The 24,628-nt window shown below is 37.3% G+C and overlaps 1 protein-coding gene across 6 annotated transcripts in view; it reads left to right on the top strand.

The window, feature by feature from the left end:
* Positions 1 to 20,417, top strand: part of ELAVL2 (ELAV like RNA binding protein 2) — a 71,347-nt gene extending 50,930 nt beyond the window's left edge. For 2 of the 6 annotated variants that reach the window (XM_061199128.1, XM_061199127.1), the window contains exons 4-7: positions 8,628 to 8,781; positions 12,068 to 12,293; positions 19,454 to 19,492; positions 20,090 to 20,417. In XM_061199128.1, the coding sequence (XP_061055111.1) occupies positions 8,628 to 8,781; positions 12,068 to 12,293; positions 19,454 to 19,492; positions 20,090 to 20,417 (747 nt within the window). Of the gene's footprint in view, positions 1 to 8,627; positions 8,782 to 12,067; positions 12,294 to 19,453; positions 19,493 to 20,086 lie in introns of all 6 variants that reach the window. The other 4 variants (XM_061199126.1, XM_061199125.1, XM_061199130.1 and 1 more) reach the window with 3 other exon arrangements.
* The last annotated feature ends 4,211 nt before the right edge of the window (positions 20,418 to 24,628 follow it).

The following is a 24,628-nucleotide window of genomic DNA, read 5'->3' as shown; positions in this document are numbered from 1 at the left end:
TTTTATTTTTTGGTAAATTCTTTGCGTGCAAAGATCTTGAGGAATTTGGAAGGTATCTGTGGCCTCTCCAAGTTGCATTTCAAGAATATCTTTACCATGGACTTCCTGTTTGCTTTTACCAGCATGAGAGTCCTTGCTGAACCAACTGTGTACTACAGCCAAAGCAGAAGCAACAGTAAAAGGACAGATACCTGCCAACTATGATAGGTTAATAGAAAATAAAGATGCCTGTCATGACAACCTATTTGGACCCTCATTTAATTGATGCACATGGATGAAACTGTTTTGGGTAACATTTAATAAACTCTGCTTAAGGTAATTTTTCAGAGGGTGTTTAAGATGTGTGAAAAGGGAAATCTAATCTGTCAAGTCCTCCGTTTATGATTAGTTGTGTCATACAGATTTCACAACCAGCATACTTTTGTTTTCCTGTGGCTCTTTAGTAGTTTTAGTATTGTTTTTAACAGTGTCATATATGATCACTTATTCTTATGACATTACTTATTCTTAGCTTCATCTTTAAGTTGGATATAAGAATCACCTGCCTTGAATTTTATTTAATGATGTTGCACTAAAACTTGGAAATGATGTGAAACTGGGAAAGTCTCTCTGGTGTAAAACATCCAGTTGCTGTTTTCCCTTTATCTTAAATGGTACGTGATTCTTTTAAAAAAGAAGGTAAAGCGTGTTAGCCTCAGGATTCTTTTTTTTTTTTTGGCCACAAAGTGCACTGCCTGCGATCTTAGTTCCCTGACCAGGGATCGAATCCACGCCCCCTGCTGTGGAAGTGCGGATTCTTAACCACTGGACTGCCAGGGAAGTCCCAGTCTCAGGATTCTTAGTTTGATTTATTTTTTTCTCTTCAACTCCCCTCACCCCTATTAGATTTTTCTCAAATATCTCATAAATAATTCTCAGGCACTACTCAGTAGAAGAAATATAGTAACTGTCCTAAGGGAAAGACTCATTTGATGTATTTCAGATTTCCTTATGTATAAGAAAACATTTAGCAAAATTAAGGTTCTTTCCTTATTGCATATCTTGTCTAGTAACTCCTTATAAATGTCTGATCATTTCTCTAGAAATTTGCATGATTTCAGACTGTGTGTTGCAGCCAGTGGTGTAATGGAAAACCCCTTGACGAAGAGTCAAGACTCTGGTATTCTACACCCAACTCTTCTGCTCTGTGTCTTTGGACAAGTATGAAGTTTCCCTTTTTTTCTAAATACAAAGAGTTTGGACTAAATGATATCTGTATTTTTGCTCCAAAATTACGATACTCCCACCCCTGCAACATATAACTGTGTTTAAGATTTTATTGCCTCTTGAGATTTGAATCCCCAGTTTACAAAATGAGACTTCATTTTTTTTTTTTTTTTAATGTTTAGTGGAATCTACAGTCAAGTATATTCAGAAAGTATCATCATATAGGATTTTTGGTATATTAGCAGATGGTGGCCTCTCCTAAGTTTCTAGACAAGATTTCAAAAATAAAGTCTCAATAAGTGTGTGATGATAAATCATCCTCATTTACAATATATGTGTGGTAGGTACTAGGGTGAACAAAGAGGATAAAGACAAGGTTTCATATTTCAAGCAGTCAAGCCAGTCACAAGACACAGTAACAGATGAGTACATCTTGGTTTCCTCAGTATTTAAGAGAACAAGACATATAATGCAGTGTGGGCACAGGTAAGGGGTACCCAGTTTAGACTAGAGTGGAGAGGATGGATGAGAGTTGACTTTAGAAACGAGGTGATGCCCATGCAGAGTCTGAAGTGACGAAAATTTAGATGACTGGAAAGAGCAGCTTACACTAACACAGGAAAGTGAGAGCAGGAAGCTTTGGGAAACTACTGAAGGTTGTATGTGTTTATATAGAGAAGGTAGTCAGTACCCTGAGTATAATGGACTAAGAAACTTGAAATTAATCTTAAAGCATTAGGGAGTCCCAGAGAGATTTTTAGCAGAGGATAACCCGATCAAATGTATTTTGTGGTATCTCTGAACTTCTCGTTTGAATCAAAACAATCTTTATATAGACTGAAAGCATTCAACCAACCCAGTCTCAGTAAAATTTGAGGTTCCGTGTGTGTTTTCCATGGATGCAGTATTCTGTATTCTTGGAATACCTCTTAAAGGCAACTGCTCTAATCTACAATACCTTTACTAAGTCTTCCTGTTAGGTATGATTATTCCTTTTATCTCCAGCACCCTTTGCTAGAGGTAATCTTTCATTTCTTATGGACTTATTTCTGTATGCTTTGTTCTCTCAAGTTTACTCATTTGCAACCCTCTGTGAAACATGCTTGTCCTATGCAAAACCTAATCTTGGACGGATATGTATATGTCTTGGTGTGTGTTTGAGACCTGTTCCTGGTAGGGTTTTGCATTTAGAAGTAGATCAAAGGACATTGCTTCCTTTTGGTGGGTTTTGAGGTCTGTGGCCTGAATTGTGGTTAGAGGTCACATCTTTCTGTGTGTTTCTGAGCTCTCTTGGAGGGTCCAATATAGCTCCCTGCCTGTAAAGCCTTGATGCTTTCACAAGACCTTTGCTACTGCCTGCCAGAGCTGGAGCTAATTTTTATTTAGCAATAGTATCATTTTCCTCAGTCCCATCAAGACTCCATTTTTTGATATGAGCAGCAATTAACTCTCAGTTTAAATAGGCATAACTATGACCTTGTCCACTTCTTTCAGCTGAAGAGATTGAATGGAGCTTTTCAAAAAAAAAGTCTGAAGTGGCAAGTATCTAATTTTCAGGTTTAATGTTTATAGTCCTGGGTCAGTAATTGACAAGTGATAGAAGTTGTTCAATGGTGATCTTGCCAGTGGGAGATTTTTCAGATGTCCTTAGTTTAATAAAGAAGAGATTGCTGTGTTCATTTGTAGTCCTTATCACTTTAATCTGTTGGTATTAATGTCCACTGTCACTGATCGTTGATGAAGCAGAGAGAATTGAGAGCAGTTGTATTTTTGGACAAAAGCATTTAGATGGACTGCTGATAAAGTGATATGCAGGGATTTTAAACTTTACTATGTACATGTAATAAAGTACCAATTCTTTCCATAAGACATTTTCATTTCTTTTAGTTCTGTGTATTTTGATTAACTTGTGTTTTGATAGCCCATTCTTAGTATATGTGTTACTTGTCCTTGAATGTTTAATGTATAATTAGTTTTAGTTGCTGATGAAGAAATGAGGTTTTAATTGCAAGGAACATACTGTGTCTCAAACTATTCCATTTTCAAGACCTAATTACTGTGATAACTCTGTTTTTATGTCTGTTTTGTCCAGTCTGATCTCATTTGTGAAGAACAGTTTGAGAAGCCATTGGCTAGAGCATTTATTTGTCTGGTACTTCTGATGGTCTCCCATCCTTTTCCCTTCAAGTAATCTCAGCACTGCTTGTCTTTGTTTATTATATCACTTGTAGGATTGTGAGGAATTCCAGAATAAACCTGAGTTTTAAATTGCTATCTTTGGAGTAGATTGGTGTTCAGTGTTGTACTTTCTGTATCATCTTTAAATATTTAAATTGCAGACTCTCTGGCTGCCTCTTAAATTAGATCCTTCACTTAGTAGTTTTGACATTTCATAACCTTGCTCCTCATGCATTAAATATTTACCGGTTTAAATGGCAGTGAAAATGTAAAATCCAAACCCGTCTATTAATCCAGTGAACGTAGATTGGAGAACAGCTCGCACTTGGTGAAAGAAGAAGCTATTTTGACCCCACTGGAACGTATGCTGGAGGTTCATTGTATCGAAGTATTTCTTTCTTTCTTTTTTTTTTTTTAACATCTTTATTGGGGTATAATTGCTTTACAATGATCTGTTAGTCTCTGCTGTATAACAAAGTGAATCAGCTATGTGTAGACATATCCCCATATCCCCTCCCTCTTGCGTCTTGCTCCCACCCTCCCTATCCCACCCCTCTAGGTGGTCACAAAGCATCGAGCTGATCTCCCTGTGTTATGCGGCTGCTTCCCACTAGCTATCTGTTTTACATTTGGTAGTGTATATATGTCAGTGCTACTCTCTCACTTCGTCCCAGCTTACCCTTCCCCCTCCCCGTGTCCTCAAGTCTATTCTCTACGTCTGCGTCTTTATTCCTGTCCAGCTCCTAGGTTCATCAGAACCATTTATTTTTTTTAGATTCCATATATATGTGTTAGCAAACGGTATTTGTTTTTTCTCTTTCTGACTTACTTCACTCTGTATGACAAACCCTGGGTCCATCCACCTCACTACAAATAACTCAATTTTATCGAAGTATTTCTAATAAAGAAATTGCCATAAAACAAAACCATCTCTTGGGTCTTCTCCACGGGGTTTTATTTTAGTCTTGAAGAACCACAAAGATAGACTTAACACTTTGAGGTTTCAGGTAGCCCAAGAGTGGTTCTCTAGGTAAGTATTAAAGCCAGGCACCAGTTTGAGCTCCAGACCCACAGAAAAATCAGGGTCAAGAATTGCTGATAATTGCCAGATAGAAAATTTGGTCTGGAAACTGATTTGAATCTCCAAAGTAAAATACAAGTCCACATCCCATTGCAAGTCTTCTTCCTACTTTGGTCTAAGTATGTTTTCTGTTTATAATCCTTTGAGGTAGAAGAAGAGGAAGAAATACTTTCCGTTTCCTGGAAGGGAGGATGTTGCTGACAGTGATATCCTTGATAGAGAGGGGAGGGGGGGCTGCTTTAATCCCAAGAAACAATAAACATATAGAGGGGAGACATAGCACATTGATCTGGGAGGAGAGAAGTTGCCCTTCCTTCATCTTTATTTCCTGGAAGTGGGCAGGGGGGAGTGGTGGTATGATGCTCATTTAATGGAATTCTAAAACTTAGAAAGTAATAAAACTAATTTCAGAATTCTTATTATGATGTGTAGTTTTTCCAGTTAATTGCAATTAGTGACCACTCATCGTTTCTTGGGAAAAGTTGGTTTAAAAAAATATTAATGGGAAAATGAAGTAAAATGACTTAACCATAATTTTTGGTGCCATCCTATTCTACTGTCTGTCCTCCTCAGTTTCACTGTGTGTGTGTGTTTAAGAAACAATCAAGATTAATTTAATTTTTCAAACTCTCAGGACAAGTGCACCGATGAGCTAGTTACTGTAATGTGGTATTGTGGCATGAAAACTGGACAAGGAGACAAGGACGTGGGTTCAGAAGATCAGAATTTTAAGCCAGAGTTCAACACTTGTGTATAACCTTAGGAATTTTACTTACCTTGTCTATATCTGTTCCCCCAGCTATAAAATACTAATGTGTGCCCTCACAGGGTTGTTGTGAGGCACAAACAAAATACTGTATCTGAAAATGCTTTGCAAATGGTGAAGTCCCATAAGCCCCTAAGTGTAAGTTAAATGGAAATATTGTTACCACCATGAGCTTCTATACAATCAATCACCCGTCTGCCTGTGGTGATAGGAACCAGTTCTTTGACAAAGTTACTGAAAAACAATATTTTGAGAAGGTTTGTTATTGGTTCTTGGAGCCCTTTTAATGTAGCTGTGTTCTAAAAATGTACCTGGGATTTGTTTTAATCAGGTGTCTTACCTTACATGCAGACACATAAATGATTGTTATGAAGGAAGAAGTTTATACTTAACAGATCTCTAGAAATAGGAGGCACAACGTTCCATGCAGGGCCACAAGGGCAAGCACCAGGGATGGCTAGGAGGCAGAGGGCAGAGGGCAGAGCATGGCTCAGAGCTTTTGTTGGGTCCTAGTGGAAAGCTAAGGACAAGGCAGGACAGGTACACTGAGTAAGTTTGGCATTGGGTGGTTTGAATAGTTTTGGAGGGCTCTGGTCTATAGGGGTGGTCCCTGATTGTATGGTACCTGGCCCTAAGCTGGTTTAGAGCAGGAGGAATATTGGCTTGATGTGAGGATTTGATAAAGGAGGTGGGGGTGTGGTCTCTGGATTGACTGGTTTGTGTATCAAAGGTACCTCATGGGGGGAGTCATTTACTATCTCTAGAATTAGCTATTTCTGGGAGGGGCAGTCTCTCCAGGATCAAGGCCACAAATGCCAGAGCATCGAGAATACAGAAAATAAGAAAATATAGTCAATACAGGTTGGGAATTAAAGAAGCAATGTGAACTGAAGACCAGACACTGAAAGAAAAAAAAAATGCAGATAACATAACTGACCCAAGTATGTTTTCAAAGCTTTTACATAAGCACTAAATATAAACCTGTTTTCCTAAATATATTTTAGAATAACTTTTAAAACACTCCGCCCACACTCCTCTGAAATGCACAAAGCAGTGAATGTCACTGCGTGAGTAAATTATTCTGGAACACAGTAAGGGACTCAGGTTACTCTCAACTGTAATGGTCTAGGTCTTTACCTGCATTCTCAGATGCATGTAGAGGTAAATATAGTGTAGTCACCTAGGTTTTTAGGCTCTGTGCTAATAGCAGTTTAGGTGGATTAGAGATTATTTTATTATTCCTATTAACCATACAAAGAAGGTAAAATTTGTTCAAATTCAAGAGCCCTTAATGAATTAAACCTGGTTTTGAGCCCAGGCACATTGGTTAGAGAGGTGTCACCTTTGCTTGAGCTTGTGTTGAGGCTGTCTGCTTCATCAGTCATTGGAAGTAAACCTCCTAACTGAGCATGTGTAGATGTCTATTCTGTTGCCCATGGGAAGTGGCTCTTTATAAGGGGAACACTTCAGTCACACAATCTGGAGCAGACTAACAGCTGACTTGGTGAGAACTCCCTGCCACTGAAATAAAGCACTGGAGTCCTAGATTCTAAGGGTATCTGAGTGGTGGGATTTTTAGCTTACCCAGGTAATGAAGGATTGTATTTTAGAAAAGAAATTGGGTGTTCATGTATTCACATAACTGAATGCACATATAGTTCATTTGCTTTGTTTTTATCAGTTTTTAGCAGTCCCAAGATTAGACTCCATTTGAATTATTTTGAGCACTTGGAAATTTCTTTCATTTCTTAATTTTCACTTATATTTAAGTTCCCCAATCTTCCTTGTTCTTAAGTATTTAGGCATAAAGAAAAAAGGAGTAGTATGTGAATAGTTACCTATCTTTTCTCCACCACTATTCCAAATTACTTGTGTCTGTAGTATAAGACAGTGCTAATGTGACTTCCAAATACAGCTTTTGGAACAGCAGGTGTAGTTTCACTTGTTAATGAGCAAACTTGTTGAATAAAGGGTAAGAGTATTAAATGTTAACACTATGGGGATTGGGGTGAAAGAGAGCAAGACCTTTATAAAACCTGTCTTTTCTTTCTGGAAAGAAAAAAATAGTGATAACACAGAGAACTGTGGACATAATTGAAATCATGGAGAAAATATTTGGTGTTTCATACCAAATATCAAAAACTGTTTAAATTGAAAAGGTATTTTTTTATTTTGTTTTGCAGTAAGCAGTGAGCCAGATTAAAGGTGGATAGTAATGGCTACAATGAACAGGCAGAAGTTATCTTGTCATGATACTCCACCAAATCAAGCCCAGGAGTAGACTCATTGGCCATTTTTATGAATGGTCTGGCAGATGGGGTATACTGTGAAGTTCCTGTCCTAGTAGTCAGTCCAGAAGAGCTTACAGTTAAACTAAAGGACATGAGGTCAAAATAGCACATGAGACTCAGCACTAACTTAAAATTGGCAGAGATAGGTTATAGGCACAGAGCTATCGGTTACAGTTTGGGCAAGATCTAGATGACTTGATGAACTCTCCTTGAATGCTGTGTGCCTTGCAAACTGTTGTGGACCTACGGGATCAATGGGGTACTAGCCTGGCTTTACTCAGCAGATATTCTAGCACGTGTGATGTGCTAAGATACTGAGGATACAGTGATAAGAGAGACAGATACAGCTCCTTTCCTCCTGGAGTTCATGTAAAGAGTGTTGATGATAAGTACACATGGACTTGTTGTGCCTTCCATCCTGGTAGAATTTTGGACACTATATCTCAAAGATGGGAAGCTTTTTGAAAGGGTACCTAAAATGGCAGGTAAAGTCAATAAACCAATAGACGGACTTAAGACCTTTTGAAAATCAAGATTAAAGAGATTTGTGGACAAGAAGACAGTAGACAAAGGATAACGGGAGGTACAGTTCATTCATACTTCAGCTTCTTGAAATTTAAGGGCGATAGCTATTTTCAAATAAATCAGAAGGACGTACTTATAATAAATTCTTCAGAAACTTTGTACCATCACCCCCAACCCCCGAGATGGGAGAAGCACAAAAACAGTTCACACAGATGTGTCAGGTGAATTTAGAATCTTTAAGCTTGGTCTTCTGATTGAGCTTAAATCCCTAGTTTAGGGGGATTTCCCCCCTCAAGGACAACTTATTACCGTGAGTAGTACTCTGCTATGTGCACCATTGGTCTGTTTTGAACACTTACAAAGCTAGGGGTAAATACTGTCTTCTCTCCACGCAAAGGAATGGCGTTTCTCATTTGTTGAGAATTTCTCCAGAAATGAAACAGTTCACTCTGGACTTGCTTGAACTTCATTGTTTGTTGTGTACTTCTAATGCAAAAGCTGCTAACTAACTTGAGGCAGTTTTTGGGTTTTGGAAGGGAGGTCACTGAGTGTGCATATACGTTTCATTGCTCTTTTCCAGGTTTCCTATGCTCGCCCAAGTTCAGCTTCTATCAGAGATGCAAATTTGTACGTCAGTGGACTTCCGAAAACAATGACACAGAAGGAGTTGGAACAACTTTTTTCACAATACGGACGCATTATTACTTCTCGTATTCTGGTTGACCAGGTCACTGGTAAGTAGGCAGCTGCTCTGGACAATCTTTTCTGCTCTCCGACTGGCAGATGGTGAAATATTCTGCCTTCCCATACAGAAGTCTTGCCTCTGGAACACATCAAAGGTATATGTGGGCCAGAAAATGCAGTTTTCTGCTGGGACTGTTCATAGATATGCATGGATAAGAATAGATTGTGGAGTGTAGTGAGCAAGCTTGAGTCATTTCCTCCGCAAAGGTGCAGGTTTGGAGTCTGTTTTGTGGCTTATAATAAATTTATAAGTATAATTATTACATGTAAGTTATTACAAATAATTATTACAAATTAATCTTCATTTCCAAGCTGCTGCATGAAAAAAGCTCCCATCCTCCTTATAAAGTACTAATAAACAATCTTATTTTTGTGAAAAGCATAGTTTAATGCAGCTAATTCTCCAGGAGCGGATTACACTACATCTACACTGGTAATTGCTGTTAAGGCTATTTTTCAGGTCCATGCTGTGTTGTATAGGCATGTGTAAGAGTTTAAAATTTTGAATGTTAAAAATTTATTTTATCCCTTATATTACTTTTAACCAAACCAAAATAAGAAGACTAATATGTTTATTAAAAATTTTGTATGTAAGGGAGCTAGCTCTTCTGCTAAAGCTTTTAGTTAAAAACTAGCAATATAGATTTGATTATGGATCTTAAAAATAAGGCACAGGCATATTTTTCTATTGTAAAAACAATATTCTTTTTAAAACATAATGAAATTAGGGAAACATGGTAAGGAGGGGGAAAAAATAACCTATAGTGCCATATACTCAAGCAGTCACATTAAGATTTTGTGGGTAGTCTTTTTTTTTGGGGGGGGGGGGTGGGTTGTTTGTTTTTTAAGAAAATAGGTTTTTCTTTTTTCTGTGTGTTTCTTCTTTCTCCCCTCCTTCACTCTCCCTATTCTCTTTCTCTCTCCTTTCCCATCTCTCTCTCTCTCATAATTATTGTACCAGTGGAGATAGTTGTACATTACAATGTGTGATTTTTTTTCTTTTTAAAGAAACAATGGCCCACAGAGTAAAGTCAGGCCAAGTTTTTAATTCTTCAAGTGACGATCAATTTAGTTGACCTGAATTTGATCAGAAGCAGCCTATGTTATGCCCCTCTGTGCTGTTAATTAATCTCTTACAGAGTCTGAATACCATACTTCTGAGTTCTGAGTAAAGTGATATCTACCATCATTCACATACTTGGGAGAATGGCCTGTAGGTTTTGCTGTATGGAGAAAATTTAGTCCAGTGAGGGTATATAAAAATGTGGTCTTTTCTTCTTAGCTGCATTTCGTAATTATCATACATTCTATCACAGTGTATTGTATCACACAGACTGCTAATGGGGTCAAATAGAAATCCAGGCCTAGCAATCTAGATATATTTGTTTAGAGCAACAAAAATGGCCTGATATTTTGTTCATAATATTCATGCTTTTTCATTCATTCATTCTCAGTGAGGACTTGTGAATCAAAAGTAGATTTCTTTCACCCGTGATACAGAAAGCGCGTCTCTTAACTGCAAGTCCATCCTGAGTATGTGGGCTCACAGGTGGATTTATCTCGCCACCTCCTGGTTTAGTCAGTGGTTCTCATGTGTGATTCTGCACCTGGAGCATCAGCATCCTCCTGGAACCTCCTTAGAAATGCACAGTCTTGGGCTTCACCCAAAACCTAATGAATAAAACTCTCAGAGTGGGCATTTTATCAAGCCCTTTGGGTTATACTGATGCATGCTCAGATTTGAGGACCATAGGTTTAGATGACTCATCTTATATAGAGGCCATTTCGTTGCTTATCTAATGCTTTTCTTATGGAATAGTCAAGTCCTAGGGGTTATTCATTCTTAATAGATAACTGAAAGGATAGATTTGCTGTCATTTCACCGTTTCATCTTTATACTTATGACTTACAGAGTGAAATTATCCACTTTACCTAAAATGAAAAATCCTGCAATTTTGTTATTCAGCCATCAGGTGATAATAATGTGCAGCAGGTATAGCTTAAATAGGAAAGGTGAAGTGATAGGGGTTGTCTGAGGTAAGTGTATATGGAAAAAATGCCTCATCTACCTTAGAGTAAAATTCTAAGCTCTTCAACTTACACAGTATTAATTGTAAAGCAAGCAGACCTTTATCCTTTTTTAAAGTTCCTATAAATCATAATGGTCTAGTGCATTTTCTTAGCCTATCTTTCTTAATAACCTCTCACTCTTTTCTTCAGTGACATACTCTGAATCATCTAGGCTTTTCTCACTGCTAGTCCCAAGCTGGTACTGCTACTACCAATTTGCTTGCCAAGAAAGTCTTTCCCTACAACTACTAATCTCATGATGGCCAGCTATGGCCACCCCAAATAGCCTGTTAAGCTAATTAAATGGAATGAGTTGGGTTTCCTGCTACCATTTCTCAAAAGCTGGACAGGTATTTGGCCATCCCTCTGCCTTCCCCCATTCTTGTCTCTCAGGGTCGGGAGAGTGGGAGCCAGGGAATGACATTCCGTAGTCAGAAGTAAATGCTGCCAAAGAAAGAAAGCTTTGAGCCTTTACTTCTATCTTATTTATTTTTAAACTCTACCTCCTCTTTCACCTCTTTTTCTCCATATAATGTTATTTCTCTAATAAAGAACAGCCAGTTCAAAACAGTGGGGGAACTTCAGGGAACCAGAAAAGCCTCTTCAGACATTTTTCTTAAAGGGTCGGTTTCCTATATAATATGATTAAGTAGAATTATATTGTTTAAAAATGTAGCTGAAATATATTTTTCTACCACTGTGCGTATATTTTTAGCATAGCTTTTTAGCATTTTTAGCAAATGTCTGTTTCTGTTCTCCTTGTTACAAGAAAAAGAGCTACTGTGCCCATCATTTCTGAACTGTTTGTCCAATAGCATAATTTGAAAAGTACAAGTCAGGCATACTGTTGACTTTATTAAAGAGTGTGAGTGCATGAGAGGGAGAGAAGAAGGTGGGGAAAGGAAACATGGATATGCTTGTGTGCTTTCTTCTTCTTGGCTTATTGGTAGCATGTGGTAATGGACTTTAAAATGCGTTAATTTAATTTAATGCATTTCATGTATTTAAAAAAATACAAAATTGTAATGCTATACTGAATTGCTACTAAGTCAAGGTAAAACTTTTCTCCTCATGTGATTTTGTGGCAGATGTTATATGTGGGTGAAAACATGTTCTTGAGAAGGAAAAATTAATTTATCCTTTCTTCTCTCCCTCCTGTCTCCTTCTACTCCCTCTTTCCCAAATCCTTACCCACATCTACCATAGGCATATCAAGGGGTGTAGGGTTTATTCGATTTGACAAGCGGATTGAGGCAGAAGAAGCTATCAAAGGCCTAAATGGCCAGAAACCTCCTGGTGCCACAGAGCCAATCACTGTAAAGTTTGCTAATAATCCAAGCCAAAAAACAAATCAGGCCATCCTTTCCCAGCTGTACCAGTCTCCAAACAGAAGGTATCCAGGACCACTAGCTCAGCAGGCACAGCGTTTTAGGTAAGTCTGGTCTGGTTCTTATGCCCAGCTACTCAACTCAGAACTCTCAGGTTCACTGTCTAGTACTTTTACTGACACGGTCTCTGGTTTGCTATTATTATTGTTGTTTTCTTTCTTTTTCTTATGGGCACAGAGAAAACCTACTTGGGGAATAGTGTCTTTTGCAAATATCCAGGGTGGGGACAAAAGGACAATAGCCTACAGCAGTGGTTCTCAACCAGGAGTAGTTTTGCCCCTCTGGGGGCATTGGCAGTGTCTGGAGACGTTTATGTGGGCACAGCTTGAGTGGGGGGTGCCACTAGCATCTAGTGGGAGAGGCCAGGGATGCTGCTAATCACCTTGCATGTACAGTTATAGCCCCCACCAGCAACAGATTATCTGACCCCAAACAGCAGTAGTGCTGAGGTTGAGAAACCCTGACCTACAGAATGCTGGGGTCTTCTTAACTGTTTCCAGTGCTTCCAAATTCCCCTTTTTAATTTTTTTCTTGATAAAATCTTATCCTTGTGTTTTAATTTTTAGGTCAAGCTCTTTCAATTACTTTGTTTTGTAATATGTGCACCACTAAGGGTACCTAACTTATGTGATGATATTACGTTTTTATAAATAGGTCCTTCTTCCCTTTTTAAGTTTTTATTCCTTGCAGTTTAGAGGTTGGCAAACCCCTGTAAAGGCCCAGATAGTAAATATTCTAGGCTTTGTGGGTCATGGTCTCTGATGCGTGTCTTTTTTTTTTTTTTAAACAACTCTTTAAAAACGTAAAAACCATTCTTAGCTCCTGGGCTGTAGAGAAACAGATGGCAGTCTGGATTTGGCCCGTGGGTGGTAGTTTTCTAACCTCTGTATAGTCCATAGAATGACCATGCATTTTTAGCCCAAAGAGGATATTCTATCTCATAGACGGGTATAAATATTATAATTTTCCAAATTTTATTCTAATACTGGGGCAACAACCAGATTAAGTCATTAAGTCACTTAAAAAAATCCCTAATCTGCATGTGAGAAGAATGGTGACTTTTAGATGTTAAACAGAGCACAGAGACATAAACATTTTTTATCTTCCGTAACATTTTTAATATCCTTTTTGGCCATATGGTTTACTGCAGCCATAATGCCGTGTAACCTCCATGCTAGTGTTTTTTTGTTTTGTTTTTTATCACCAGTGAATATCAATTTTATTTCCTTGCTGGAGCAGAATAGTTAATTACCAAAAATATAGTCACAAATTTTGCTTAATAAAGAGTTATATGTTTTCTAGCTTAAATCACATGCATTTTTTCATTCAGGTGTTTTAGAGTGCTGAAGAGAGTAAAGATAAAAATTAGTAAAATATCTCCTTTAAAAAAAAATTACGTCACCTGAGGTATGAGAAAGAAATTTTCCATAAACACCATGTTTATTTCTTACTTAGGGTGGCTTTTGCCTTGGGAGAAGAGGGTGTACTGTCAGAAGGCTCCATTTGGAACTGTATGACTTGGTACCCAGTTGACTAAGCCTTGTGTTCACTTCACTCTCTGCTTTAACTTTGTAAGGTTTAAAAAAAGCATTGGTAGAAAGGAAACACTGCCACTTTTGACTGTGGTGGTTGGTAATTGGGCTGGAGGAAGACATGCATGAGGCTGCTTGCTGCTTGCCCTTGTAGAGAAAGAAATTTCACAAAGCCATTTCTTAGCTCTGCCTATAGGTTTCCTGTGTGGCATCTTAAGTGAGTGATATGTTTTTGCAAATTTAGCACAGACATGCATGAAGGAATTTTAGAGGTGTTTCCTAGGCAGCCTATCCAGTTAACTTCAGAGCTCTTTGGGGCCTAGAAAAGAATTTTGAGCTTAGGTAGAGGAAAGTTCTTTGAAACTTACTGGTTGATTTTAATACTGTGAAAATACAAGATGTTTGATGTTAGTAGAAAGCTGTATTAGTTTAAATTGTTATTTTTGGTGTTTCCCAATTTAACCTCTGGTTTTTGTTTTATGGTAATTACTGAGTAAAACTGTGCTTTTAAAATCAAGATTGAATTCTGAGAAAGATTGAGCAAGAGGACTGAAATGATAGGATCTCCAGGAGAATGCCTGATTATTGAAATGTCAAGGCATGTAGGTGACTCAAATATTAGGTTGTTGATAGCTATTTTATCTGCTCTCAACTTCATCTAGCCCCCTCCCTGTATGCTTTTTTTTTTTTTAATTGGGTAAAGCTTTACAGGATGTTCTGATGATCAGATTTAATATTTTAAAAAATATCTTCTGCCCATTCTGTGCTTTTATCTTTTAGTTCCGTATGTAATTAACTTAGCGATTCTTACTTTCCTTATCTCCTATAAAAAGAAATTTTGGAAAAAGGGAATAAGAGTTGTCTGTTTTAAGGGAAACTTGGTTTCAGAAAACGGGGAAGATGTTTATTGTACTTTCAGATTCTTAACTCTTGTCTCCGTCACCCCACTTCTCATAATCCATCTTCAGATAATAAATTACGAACTAGTCTTTGAGCTCAGTGAAGGTGTTTGGTTTAGATTCAGTGTTACAAGAAATTGAGAGCCTTTATTCCTAGATTTTAAGTTTAGCCTGTTGTGTGTTTGGTTGCTTTTCTTTAATATGTTTGAACCTGGTCTGTCATTACCTTGATTTTTTTCCCCTTATTCTATTGAATTAAGGTTGAATCTTCTTTCATCTCAGAAAGACTCTTGAATTGAAGGACTGGCTTACTTTGTTGGTATTTTGCTCTTCTGTAGTTCAGGCCTAGGTCATTACCTAGATCTTTTGTCTCTAGTTTCTGTGTTCTAATGCTCTCAGCCTTGAGTTTGTCACCTTCCTGCGGACACTTAGAAAATTTTGCACTGTGTGTTTTTATGTTGTCATAGTGCCTCGGGAGTTGAGAGAGATTGGCGAATACAAGTTATAAATATTAATAGCCAAGGATGTTTTTAATATTTATGAAATGTACCTTTTAAGGTTAAAAAAAATTAAAATCCATGTAATAAGAGTTAAGTTTAAAAGTGGGATTGTGAGGTTTATGGCTCAGTCAACCCATATGAATAATTAGAAAGAGAATTATTTTAACATGAGCACTGCTAATCTAATAGGCTTATTTAATTGACTACAGTTTTCAAAATAAGACCGGCCTTGTTTATTTGGATGGATAGTGTAATTCAAGCCCCTTAAGTATGTTCCTGGGACATGGTATCTGAATTAAACTTTCAGCCAAATTTTTTTCATCTCTCTTCTTGTGGAGCAGCCTTAATTTTATTAAATGTGGTCTAGTCTAATGGCTTGTGTGCCTGCTTCTATAATAAGCCTTTATGCATTTTTAAAGGAACCTTTTAAATCAGCACTTGAGTTTCATTTAAGTCATGTGCTGGTTGCAGTATCACAATTTACTTTGGGAAGAAACTGGTATCAATCCTCCCGAATAATTTTTTTCTCTTTTTAGAGGAATTAGATAAGGAGATAAATTGGTGATCTTGTTGTGGGTTAACTTCAAAGCAGATCTTGGTCGGTGATCTTTAGCGAGGTTTTGAGAACCATTATTTGTAGAGTTCAGAGTTTTATTTTCTTACCCATTAGTAATCTCTCTGTATATTTTTATTTCTCACTTTGACTGACATTTCCCCTTCTACCTGCGTGTAGGCCCTCCCATAGTCTGTCAGCTAAATTTCTTGGAAACTGGGCAGGTACCTTCTTTTTACTCTCTACTTACAAACATCTAGCTTTGAAATGGGAATATTCTATTCAAAATATTGCCCACTTACAATCAGAAACTAGGCATGTAGTCATAAACTATATGCACATGGGGGCTTGTGCTATTATATTCATTAATTCGTAAACCCTAATCATACACAGAAAATAAAAATAAGGATGAAATAAACAATATATCAGTGTTTTGCTAATCATGCTAACTGGCTCATTTTTCACTTACATAATATCTTAGTAAATAATATACCTTTAAAGCAAGAGTCATAAAATTATGATCTTGATAATTTGGAATTTCTTGTCTGACTTCACGTGAGACATGTTAGATTATTTTGTCTAACCTCATAGTGTAGCTTGTACTAGGAGTAGGAGAGATAATCAACTCTCCCTTTTCTTATTTACTTGGGCTTTCCTTACTGGTGTCATCCTCCCTCTGATGATGGTGATGATGGTGATGATGATTTGTTGTTTGCAGGAATCTTTTTAAAACTACCTCTTCTTTGAGGGTTGTTTTAATTAAAGCTAGGTTTTCCAGTCTAATCGTTCAAATGCACTTAACGTGTTATTTGTAAAGTGGATTATGCCCATGCTAAAGAACAGGTGACTGTGTCACTTTCCCTTTGAGGACTGCTCAGTCTTCCCTCAGGAAAGTATGTGATGCATGGGGACTGAGTGAGGGCTTTGGATGCAGTGCATTTATTCAATATGAGTAAGGAATACTTTATTTTTAAATTAGAAAAAAATTTTATTGGACACTTTAATATTTATTTGCCATACAGCTGTATATCATCACACACACCCCTCCTAGGTCATTCTGGAGGCTATTAACTTGGTCTCCATTAAAAATTGGCTTCTGTCATTAAATGATCACATGCAAAAGATGGCTATCCCTGAACTCTGGACAGACCCAGAAAAAATGTATAATTCTGGAGAGTAATAGTGGTCCTTGTATCTGAGCTAACTGCCTAATTGACAGTTTTCCAACTTCTACAAGGCTTGGGGTACATGGTGCTCTAGTGGAGCACACCCTGCCTTCCCCCAGCTCCTGTGGGTGTGCGGCACTGAGAGCAGGGTAAACTGCTAGGTCCAACTGTGGGCAGGCAGGGGTTTTCAGTGTTGCCTAAGTCCTGTTTCTTAGGTGCCATGTTCCTCCTTGTTGATGGGAGAGGAGGGAGGGGCAAGGAGAGCAAAGAGGGAGAGGGAGAGGCAGATAACTTGGCTTGAATTCCATAGGACTGAATTTTTTCTAAAGTGAATATTGAGTGAAGATATCAGTGGGCGGGATCGTGGTATCACACAGGATTTCACAGGTAGGGCAAATATGAGGCTCATTGAGAGGGTCCTCAGAGATCCTAGTATAAAAGTCCTAGGCCTCCTGCCTGGAGAATCCTGGGGTGGAGAGTGAGAAATGAGATCTCTCTCCTTTTAACACATGTAATCCACTTCTGGGGCAGTTTTGGTTTCTACCCTACTTTGAAAATACTGAAAACTTGCTTAGGACTCTGGACTGGACTTTTGGTTAGTGTCCTAAGCTGGTGGTGATAGAGTCTGCATAGTTAATGGGCAGAGATGATGTGACTCTGTTTTGGTGTCTCTGCATCTGAGCCTTTGAGTACTTTGGAAGCAGACCTCAATATGCTATTCTGTTCTACTGGTGTCATGTGCCAAATGCATTCTGTATTGATCATTCAACAATTCTATGAAATTATCTGTATCAGATTACTTTATTGTTGATGATACTAATTTGTTTGCATCCTTATTTCTGGTATTTGTGACCTCTACTTTGGAGTATAAGGGTATGGCATCTTTGACTATACTCATTACCTCTGCACAAAACAAAATCCCCCTCCCACCTGTGTACTTTTTCCATACATGTGCTCTCCCCCTAGCATGTGCAAACAGGCTCCCCAGCCTGCCCTCCTGATAGTTCTTACTCTGGATTAAGTAGTTAAGGGTAATGTTAGTAACCTCAATGCTTTTATTCAGTCAACAGATACTAATTGTAAACCTGTAGTGACCCAGTCCGTCTGTGCTCCATGATTAGTGGTACGATGAGTAATGAACTTGTCCCTGCTCCTGAGAGAGTAGAGGGACAAGGCACACACCACACACAGATGAGGCTCCTTTGTCACTGTGATTTGTTCTTTTTTTTTTTTATAGTACTTTGCATTACAATCAGCTCGGTTCTTTCTTTTCAATTTTACAAAACACACAAATGTGCAGAGGTAATTGGGAATAAGAACCTGTGAAGATTCTTTGTCCAGTTCTGAAAGACCAGAAGGAGGTGTCTTGGGGCTTTTATGAAACTAGGAGGGGTTGCTTTCTCATGTGTGCTCTAGCCTCACTTGAGGCCACAGGTTAGACAATAAGGTTGAAACATTTTTCAAACTTAACTGTTCATGGCTGTTAAAGAAAAAAATGTTCCCCTGACCCAGGGTCTTACTTGGAGAGTGTTGAATATTGTGGCAGTTGAGGTATTCGTTTATGCCTACCTCCTCTAAACACACGTCATTGATTGGTACGCATTGCACAAATGTGGAACATCGGAATGGTCTCTTTGAAACTGATAAAGCAAGAAGAATCGAGTGCTTAAAACATCAATTTAATTTTTTTTTTTTATCAATTTAATTTTTGAAACAGGAAAAGGGTAGAGAGTTTTAAAGAGTACCCACCCACCGCCATCTACTTCGTAAAAAAAAATTGTTAAGAGAAGCTTGCTCAAGTTTGTTTCTATCTGCCTGCTTCTTACACCTTGAGTAGTGGGACTATACTTCTTGTAGGACAATCAAAATAAGCATCAGACTGGGGTCTGAAGTCCTTGCTTTGTTACTCAGTGAGTCTGTCGTCTTACGTTCTGTGGACCTCAGCTGAACACATTGAGCAATGGGAGGTTTAGCTGAGGTTGTCCTATAAGGTTCTTTTTACCTATAATAACACCACTTTGATTTTCAGAAATGAAAGTCCTTTGTATTTGGGGGGGTTGAAGGGAAATTTATGGAATTCTGTGTAAACTGCAGAATTTGAATATCGATGCCACCATGTACTAACTCTTTGGCCTTGAGCAAGTCCCTTAATCTGAGTGCCTTATGATACTCAGGAACTAATAGCTCTGAAAATTAAAAATAATATAAGGACGTGTAGGTGCCTGTGGAGTGCTTAGAACTTGCCTGCAAAAGGTGAGAACCCAAATGTCAAGTGTTCCAGAGCCTCCACATTTCCTCTTGAAAGGCTTTCCTCAGATGACCACCACTGATTTCCCTGACCCTTGTAGAGATAAACTCTATCCATTGGAAGAGCTACTGTTTTATGGCAGTGGGTACCATCCTCTCAGAAATGTAAGAAGACCCACTGTTTTGAGACTTCACATACAATTAATACATAAACATCCCCTTGGAAGGTGGCAGTAACGAGCCCAACTTTCTTGGACATCAAGGGGAAAAATTAAAAACTGAAGTTTGCTAAATGTGTGTTTTGCAGGTTGGACAATCTGCTCAATATGGCTTATGGAGTAAAGAGGTAATGATAGAGGTTCATGATAATCATAATCCCTTCCCATAATTGATTAGTTTCTTTGATTTGGGGAGTGACACCCTTCATAAGTTTGTGTTGGGTTTTCTTTTGCATGTACAGCCTAATGAAAAGCTGTTTTTGAAGCACGGTTGACTCAAGGAATATTATTATACCATTGGATGCCACCTGGCCTTTAAAAACCCCATTATTTGTTTTTTCTTGCATTGCGACGTTATAGCATGTTTCTGTCTGTGTTGGTTCTTCTTGCCCCCAATCCTGCTTAAGTTCATGAAGCCAGTTCCAAATTTATTTCTTTGCTATTGTGAGTAATATTTTTCAATACAGCATATGTGGCCATTTCATAACTTATTAATACCATGATATTATAGCATGCCACTGCAAGCCACACACCGACTTTGGTTGAAACCTCAAATAGTTGTATGTATCTTGTGGGGAGGGGAGTTACCGAAACTCTTGGGATGGGAAAGGGGAAAGAATTAAGTCCATTGCTGTAACCAACCTCTGTTTCTGTTTGTGCGTGTGCGTGCGTGTGTGTGTGTGTGCGTGCGTGCGTGTGTGTGTTTCTCCTATTTTGTTTAGTAGGTTTTCTCCAATGACCATTGATGGAATGACCAGTTTGGCTGGAATTAATATCCCTGGGCACCCAGGAACAGGGTGGTGTATTTTTGTGTACAACCTGGCTCCTGACGCAGATGAGAGTATCCTGTGGCAAATGTTTGGGCCTTTTGGAGCTGTCACCAACGTGAAGGTCATCCGTGACTTTAACACCAATAAATGCAAAGGTTTTGGATTTGTGACTATGACAAACTATGATGAGGCTGCCATGGCGATAGCTAGCCTCAATGGATACCGTCTGGGAGACAGAGTACTGCAGGTCTCCTTTAAGACAAACAAAACGCACAAAGCCTAATGAGCTCTTGTCCTCAGTCCATTTATATATGAAAACTATACAACAAAGGCAAGTTAAGAGAAACTTTATACATTAGTAAATGTCTTTGTAAGTCAGTGTTGAGATGGGGATAAAACGACTACTTAGCATCCTAAGAAATATGTGAGATTTTTTATTGCTAGTATTTGAATTAAAACTTCTTAAATATCTTTTATGTTTGAATATGGACAAGAGGTACAGGGTTTTTACCTGTCACATTGCATTCTATTGCCTTCTTTGAAGAAGGTGGACCTTTTAAAGTGTTTCAGCTAAGGGAAGACATTTCTTTTCTTTTTACATAACTGCCTTGAACCTGTGAGTAAATATTGAGGCTTTGTGTTGTAATTCTTTAGTTGGTTGTGTCTTTCCCCCCCCCCTTTTTTTTCTTTTTCTGATTAGCTTTGTGTTTGGTTTACATTTAAAGCATTGCTGTTATGTCTGAGAAAAGTATTTTGAAGTTTACATTTTTATTTATGAAGTTAAAAACAGTATTTATTTTGTAATTATGATTTGGGTTGGGGAAGGGGGGCTACATTATAAACGCTTATTGTAAGAATACTGGAGAACTTTTCGTAAAGCAGTACCTTGCCAAAGAGATAAGAGCCTCTTTGATGTGGGTTTAAAAAAAGCATCTATTTTTATAAAAAAGAAAATTTGGAGAAACTTTTTACTGGTCCTGGAACAAATATTTTGACTTGAATACTTTGAGAAATCTCTTCATATGACACCTAGTGAGCTTTTAAAATTTACCAGGAAATTTGCAGCGGTTGGAAAATTTAGAAAGATTTATGATGTAGAAAATACTTTTGAGATCTTTGTATGAAAGGAGTAGAATCAATGGGGGAAACACTGCTGGTTTCGTTTTTGTAATCACCAGTGGAGCGTCTGATCATCCTGGTTATTATGTGATAGGTGGCTCACATTGATTTGTGATTTTGAAACAAATAAAAAAAATTTACAAAAGAATATATAAGAGCAGGCAAGAAATTTAAATTACCAAGAGATGGGGGAAAAAAAAATCTGTTCTTCCTAAAGAAATCCCTTCAGATAGAGCTCATGGTGTTTAGTGATGTACTTGCAGTATTGTTTGAAGAATTGTTTTGTCTTAAGGAAAAAAGATGTTGCACATGATTTGTACTGCAGCAGATCGGCAAAAGTGATCTGAGTTGGATATATTTGAAGGTATTTTGAAAGTTATGTTCAAGGCTAACACCTGAGCTTTGTGTAATGTAAATAAGACCTTGTGTTATGAACCTTTCAGCTAATTTGATTTTTTTTTTTCCTTACATGCCAAGTGATGTTCAGGTTTTGAATGTTTTTGTATCAGTTTTTTCCTTTGTAAATGGCATTAACATTGTTACTTGAGGTCTTGCTTAATCACTTTTGTTGTCCTGAGGACTTGAATTTACAGTGCATCAGATTTGTTGCTAATTTTGTCTGTAGATAGTCTAGCTTCAGCTGTTTATGGTGATGCTACATTTTCGTTTATAAATATGTTTGTGGTAAAAAAAAAATGAGTATAACCATAGGTTTTGAACAAATTTCCTTACATTTTTCATACAAAAATCATAAATATCTGTATGCTATTGAAATTTAACTTTGTATGATGCTTAAACCACTATTTGGGGAAATAATAAAATAAGTCTTTACCATGTATGAAAGAAATTTTAAAAAATACAAAATATTTTCTGATTAGCATCTAGCTTATAATAAATTTTCAAAAAAGCTGAAGGCAAAAATGCCTTCATCAGGATGCACTGAGAACTATATAGTTACGTCCTGCTTTTTGTATAAACTGAGATGCTCACATGCTTCCCCTTAGAACAGGCAATGTGCTATGCATAACATAGTTGTACATTATCTTTGCGGTTGCGTTGAGTTTTATTTTTATTATTTAAAATTGTAGTTATAAAAATTTTCAGTATAGTACAGTACATATACTGTGAGGCGCGTGCTAAAGTGAATAAGCGAGTTTTCATGCTGACCCACTCAATGCTATTCAGAAATCAATTGGCTTAGCACTTTCTCATATCCTTAGGTGCATTTAGATTGTCAGAGTTAACCTGCATTTAAAAAAAAAAAAAAAACTAAAAAACAAAATACATGTATATACTTAAAAAAAAAAAATAAGGTTTCCCTCACGGGAAAACAGCAGCTACATGCTTCTTTCCTATACTACTGTAGCAAACCAAGGCATTGATGAGAGGGCATGCAAATTGTGCTTCACTTTACAGTGTTTATCAGAGCACTTAATAAAATGTAAGGCTGGTATTTATTTGAAGTTGTACAGTATGACTTAATTCACATCTGTTGGAATAGAAAATATATTCTGTTGAGTATTTAAGAGGCTGTACATGTTTTCTTTTGTGTTTGGATTCTTTGTACTTTTTCATGTTCAGTACATCAATAAACAAAGTTGAAGGGAAAGAACAGTGTGGTGAGTAGGTCTTTATACATTTTTGGGGGCTCCTGTGCTCAGTCTAATAAACTTGCTCTCTTGAGTTAAGAGGTTCCCTCAGAGCTTTAGTTGAAAGCAGTGTTATCTAAAGTATTCCAAAAGGCATGTTAGTTGAAGTAGAAATGTGCAAAAAATTTTTTTTGAATGACACCTTCTGATAAGTTAGCTTTCAAACATTAACTTGATGGGTAAGTTTTATAGGGATACGTGCTTTCATCGGCTAGTTGTACAGTTTGGGTAATTGGATGCTGACATCATTCTATACCTCTGATTGAATAACCATTAACTTTTTTTTTTTTTTTTAAACAAATGGAAATTGTCCTCACACATTTACTTAAGCTAAAGAAAAACCAAATAGAAGGAAGGTAACTTACTCTGCTGCCACTGGCAAGATTTAATTCACCCATAGAATCAACTGTTGTTGAATGTAACTTTTGTTGCCAATGCCAGATTGTCAAGAGACTCTTCTCTAAAATCAGAAACTCAGTTGCCATTAGGTTAGGGTTAATGTATGTAGTACACGTGTACAAATCATGAACTCTGCCAGTGCTGTGTTTCACATATATATTCAACCCTGGTAAGCATCCTTAACAGATCTGTGGAGGAAGGAAAATATTTCTTGCTCATCTTTTATACAAAGGTTCTACTTCTGTAGAACTTAAGAAAACTTGATATGATAATGAAGTGCTTTTTTTCTTTTTCTTTTTTTTTTTAAACAAAGTATACTAAATGGCTGCTTTTAATTTGATTGTATCTGTCAGCTTTTTTGGTAAAAAGCCATTCTAAAAGTAATTGTCCTGAATTCACAGTTTAGTAGTCAAGAGCTCAGCTGAGTGACAAGACAATTCCTTTTCTTCCAACATGCAATTAATCTCAAATCTCCATACTCCCTTTTTTATTATAGGAATTCAATACTCTAATTTTGTGATTTTGGATCATCCTCCCCTCACCTCTCTCCTCTTGTATGCTTATCAGTATTTTGACTGGTTTGCATGTCAGCAGTTCTTTTATATTTGAGCAGATAAGGGAAAAATTCTCAGTAAAGGTTTGTGACACTATTGGTGTGCTTGAGGAAAAAAGTTTTTTTCCTCAGAATTCCTTCTCACCTTATGCTTGCAAATCATCCAGGTTATCACAATTCAGTGTTAGATTAGCCAGTATAAGTTTTTAATCTTAACATCATTTTACATTATTATAATCTGATTTGAGGAAAGGTGTTAGCAATTTAACCTTAATGTTTTTTAAAAATAAACAGATTACAAGTGTCCTAGCCTTATTTTATGCGATGATCAAAAAAATGTAGTGGAAACTTGTAATTTCCCACTCAAAGGGGTACCTAGAAATAAGAAAATGCATATACTTTAGTAAGAAGTATGTTGACATTTTAATATACTTCCAGAACAGTATGTGTATACCTTGTAGGTAGAAAATACCAAAAAAAAAAAAAAAAAAAGAGGCAGTGGTTTTGATCCTTTATGCCTGTATTACCATATTGGATCCTCAAACAGTGGAAGAAAACAAAAATATTGCTAGAATCATAACAGAATTGATTATTGTTTGAAGAGCATTTATAGCCTCAGTTATTTCAGCAAGTGGTTCATTTTTTTCTCTACTGTTGTTTGTATTCTTTCTCTGAAAATTTTCAAAAGTGGGCTCAATTCCCTTCAAGTTGGAAGGACTAAAACATCTACACATGAATACAGGTAGCCTGTTGACATGGGGTTACTGAAATGAA

This window comes from Eubalaena glacialis, chromosome 9 (genome assembly GCF_028564815.1).
Source record: "Eubalaena glacialis isolate mEubGla1 chromosome 9, mEubGla1.1.hap2.+ XY, whole genome shotgun sequence".
Taxonomy (NCBI): domain Eukaryota; kingdom Metazoa; phylum Chordata; class Mammalia; order Artiodactyla; family Balaenidae; genus Eubalaena; species Eubalaena glacialis.
Note: the sequence above shows the minus strand (reverse complement) of the source record. Positions and strands in the feature narration are given on the sequence as shown.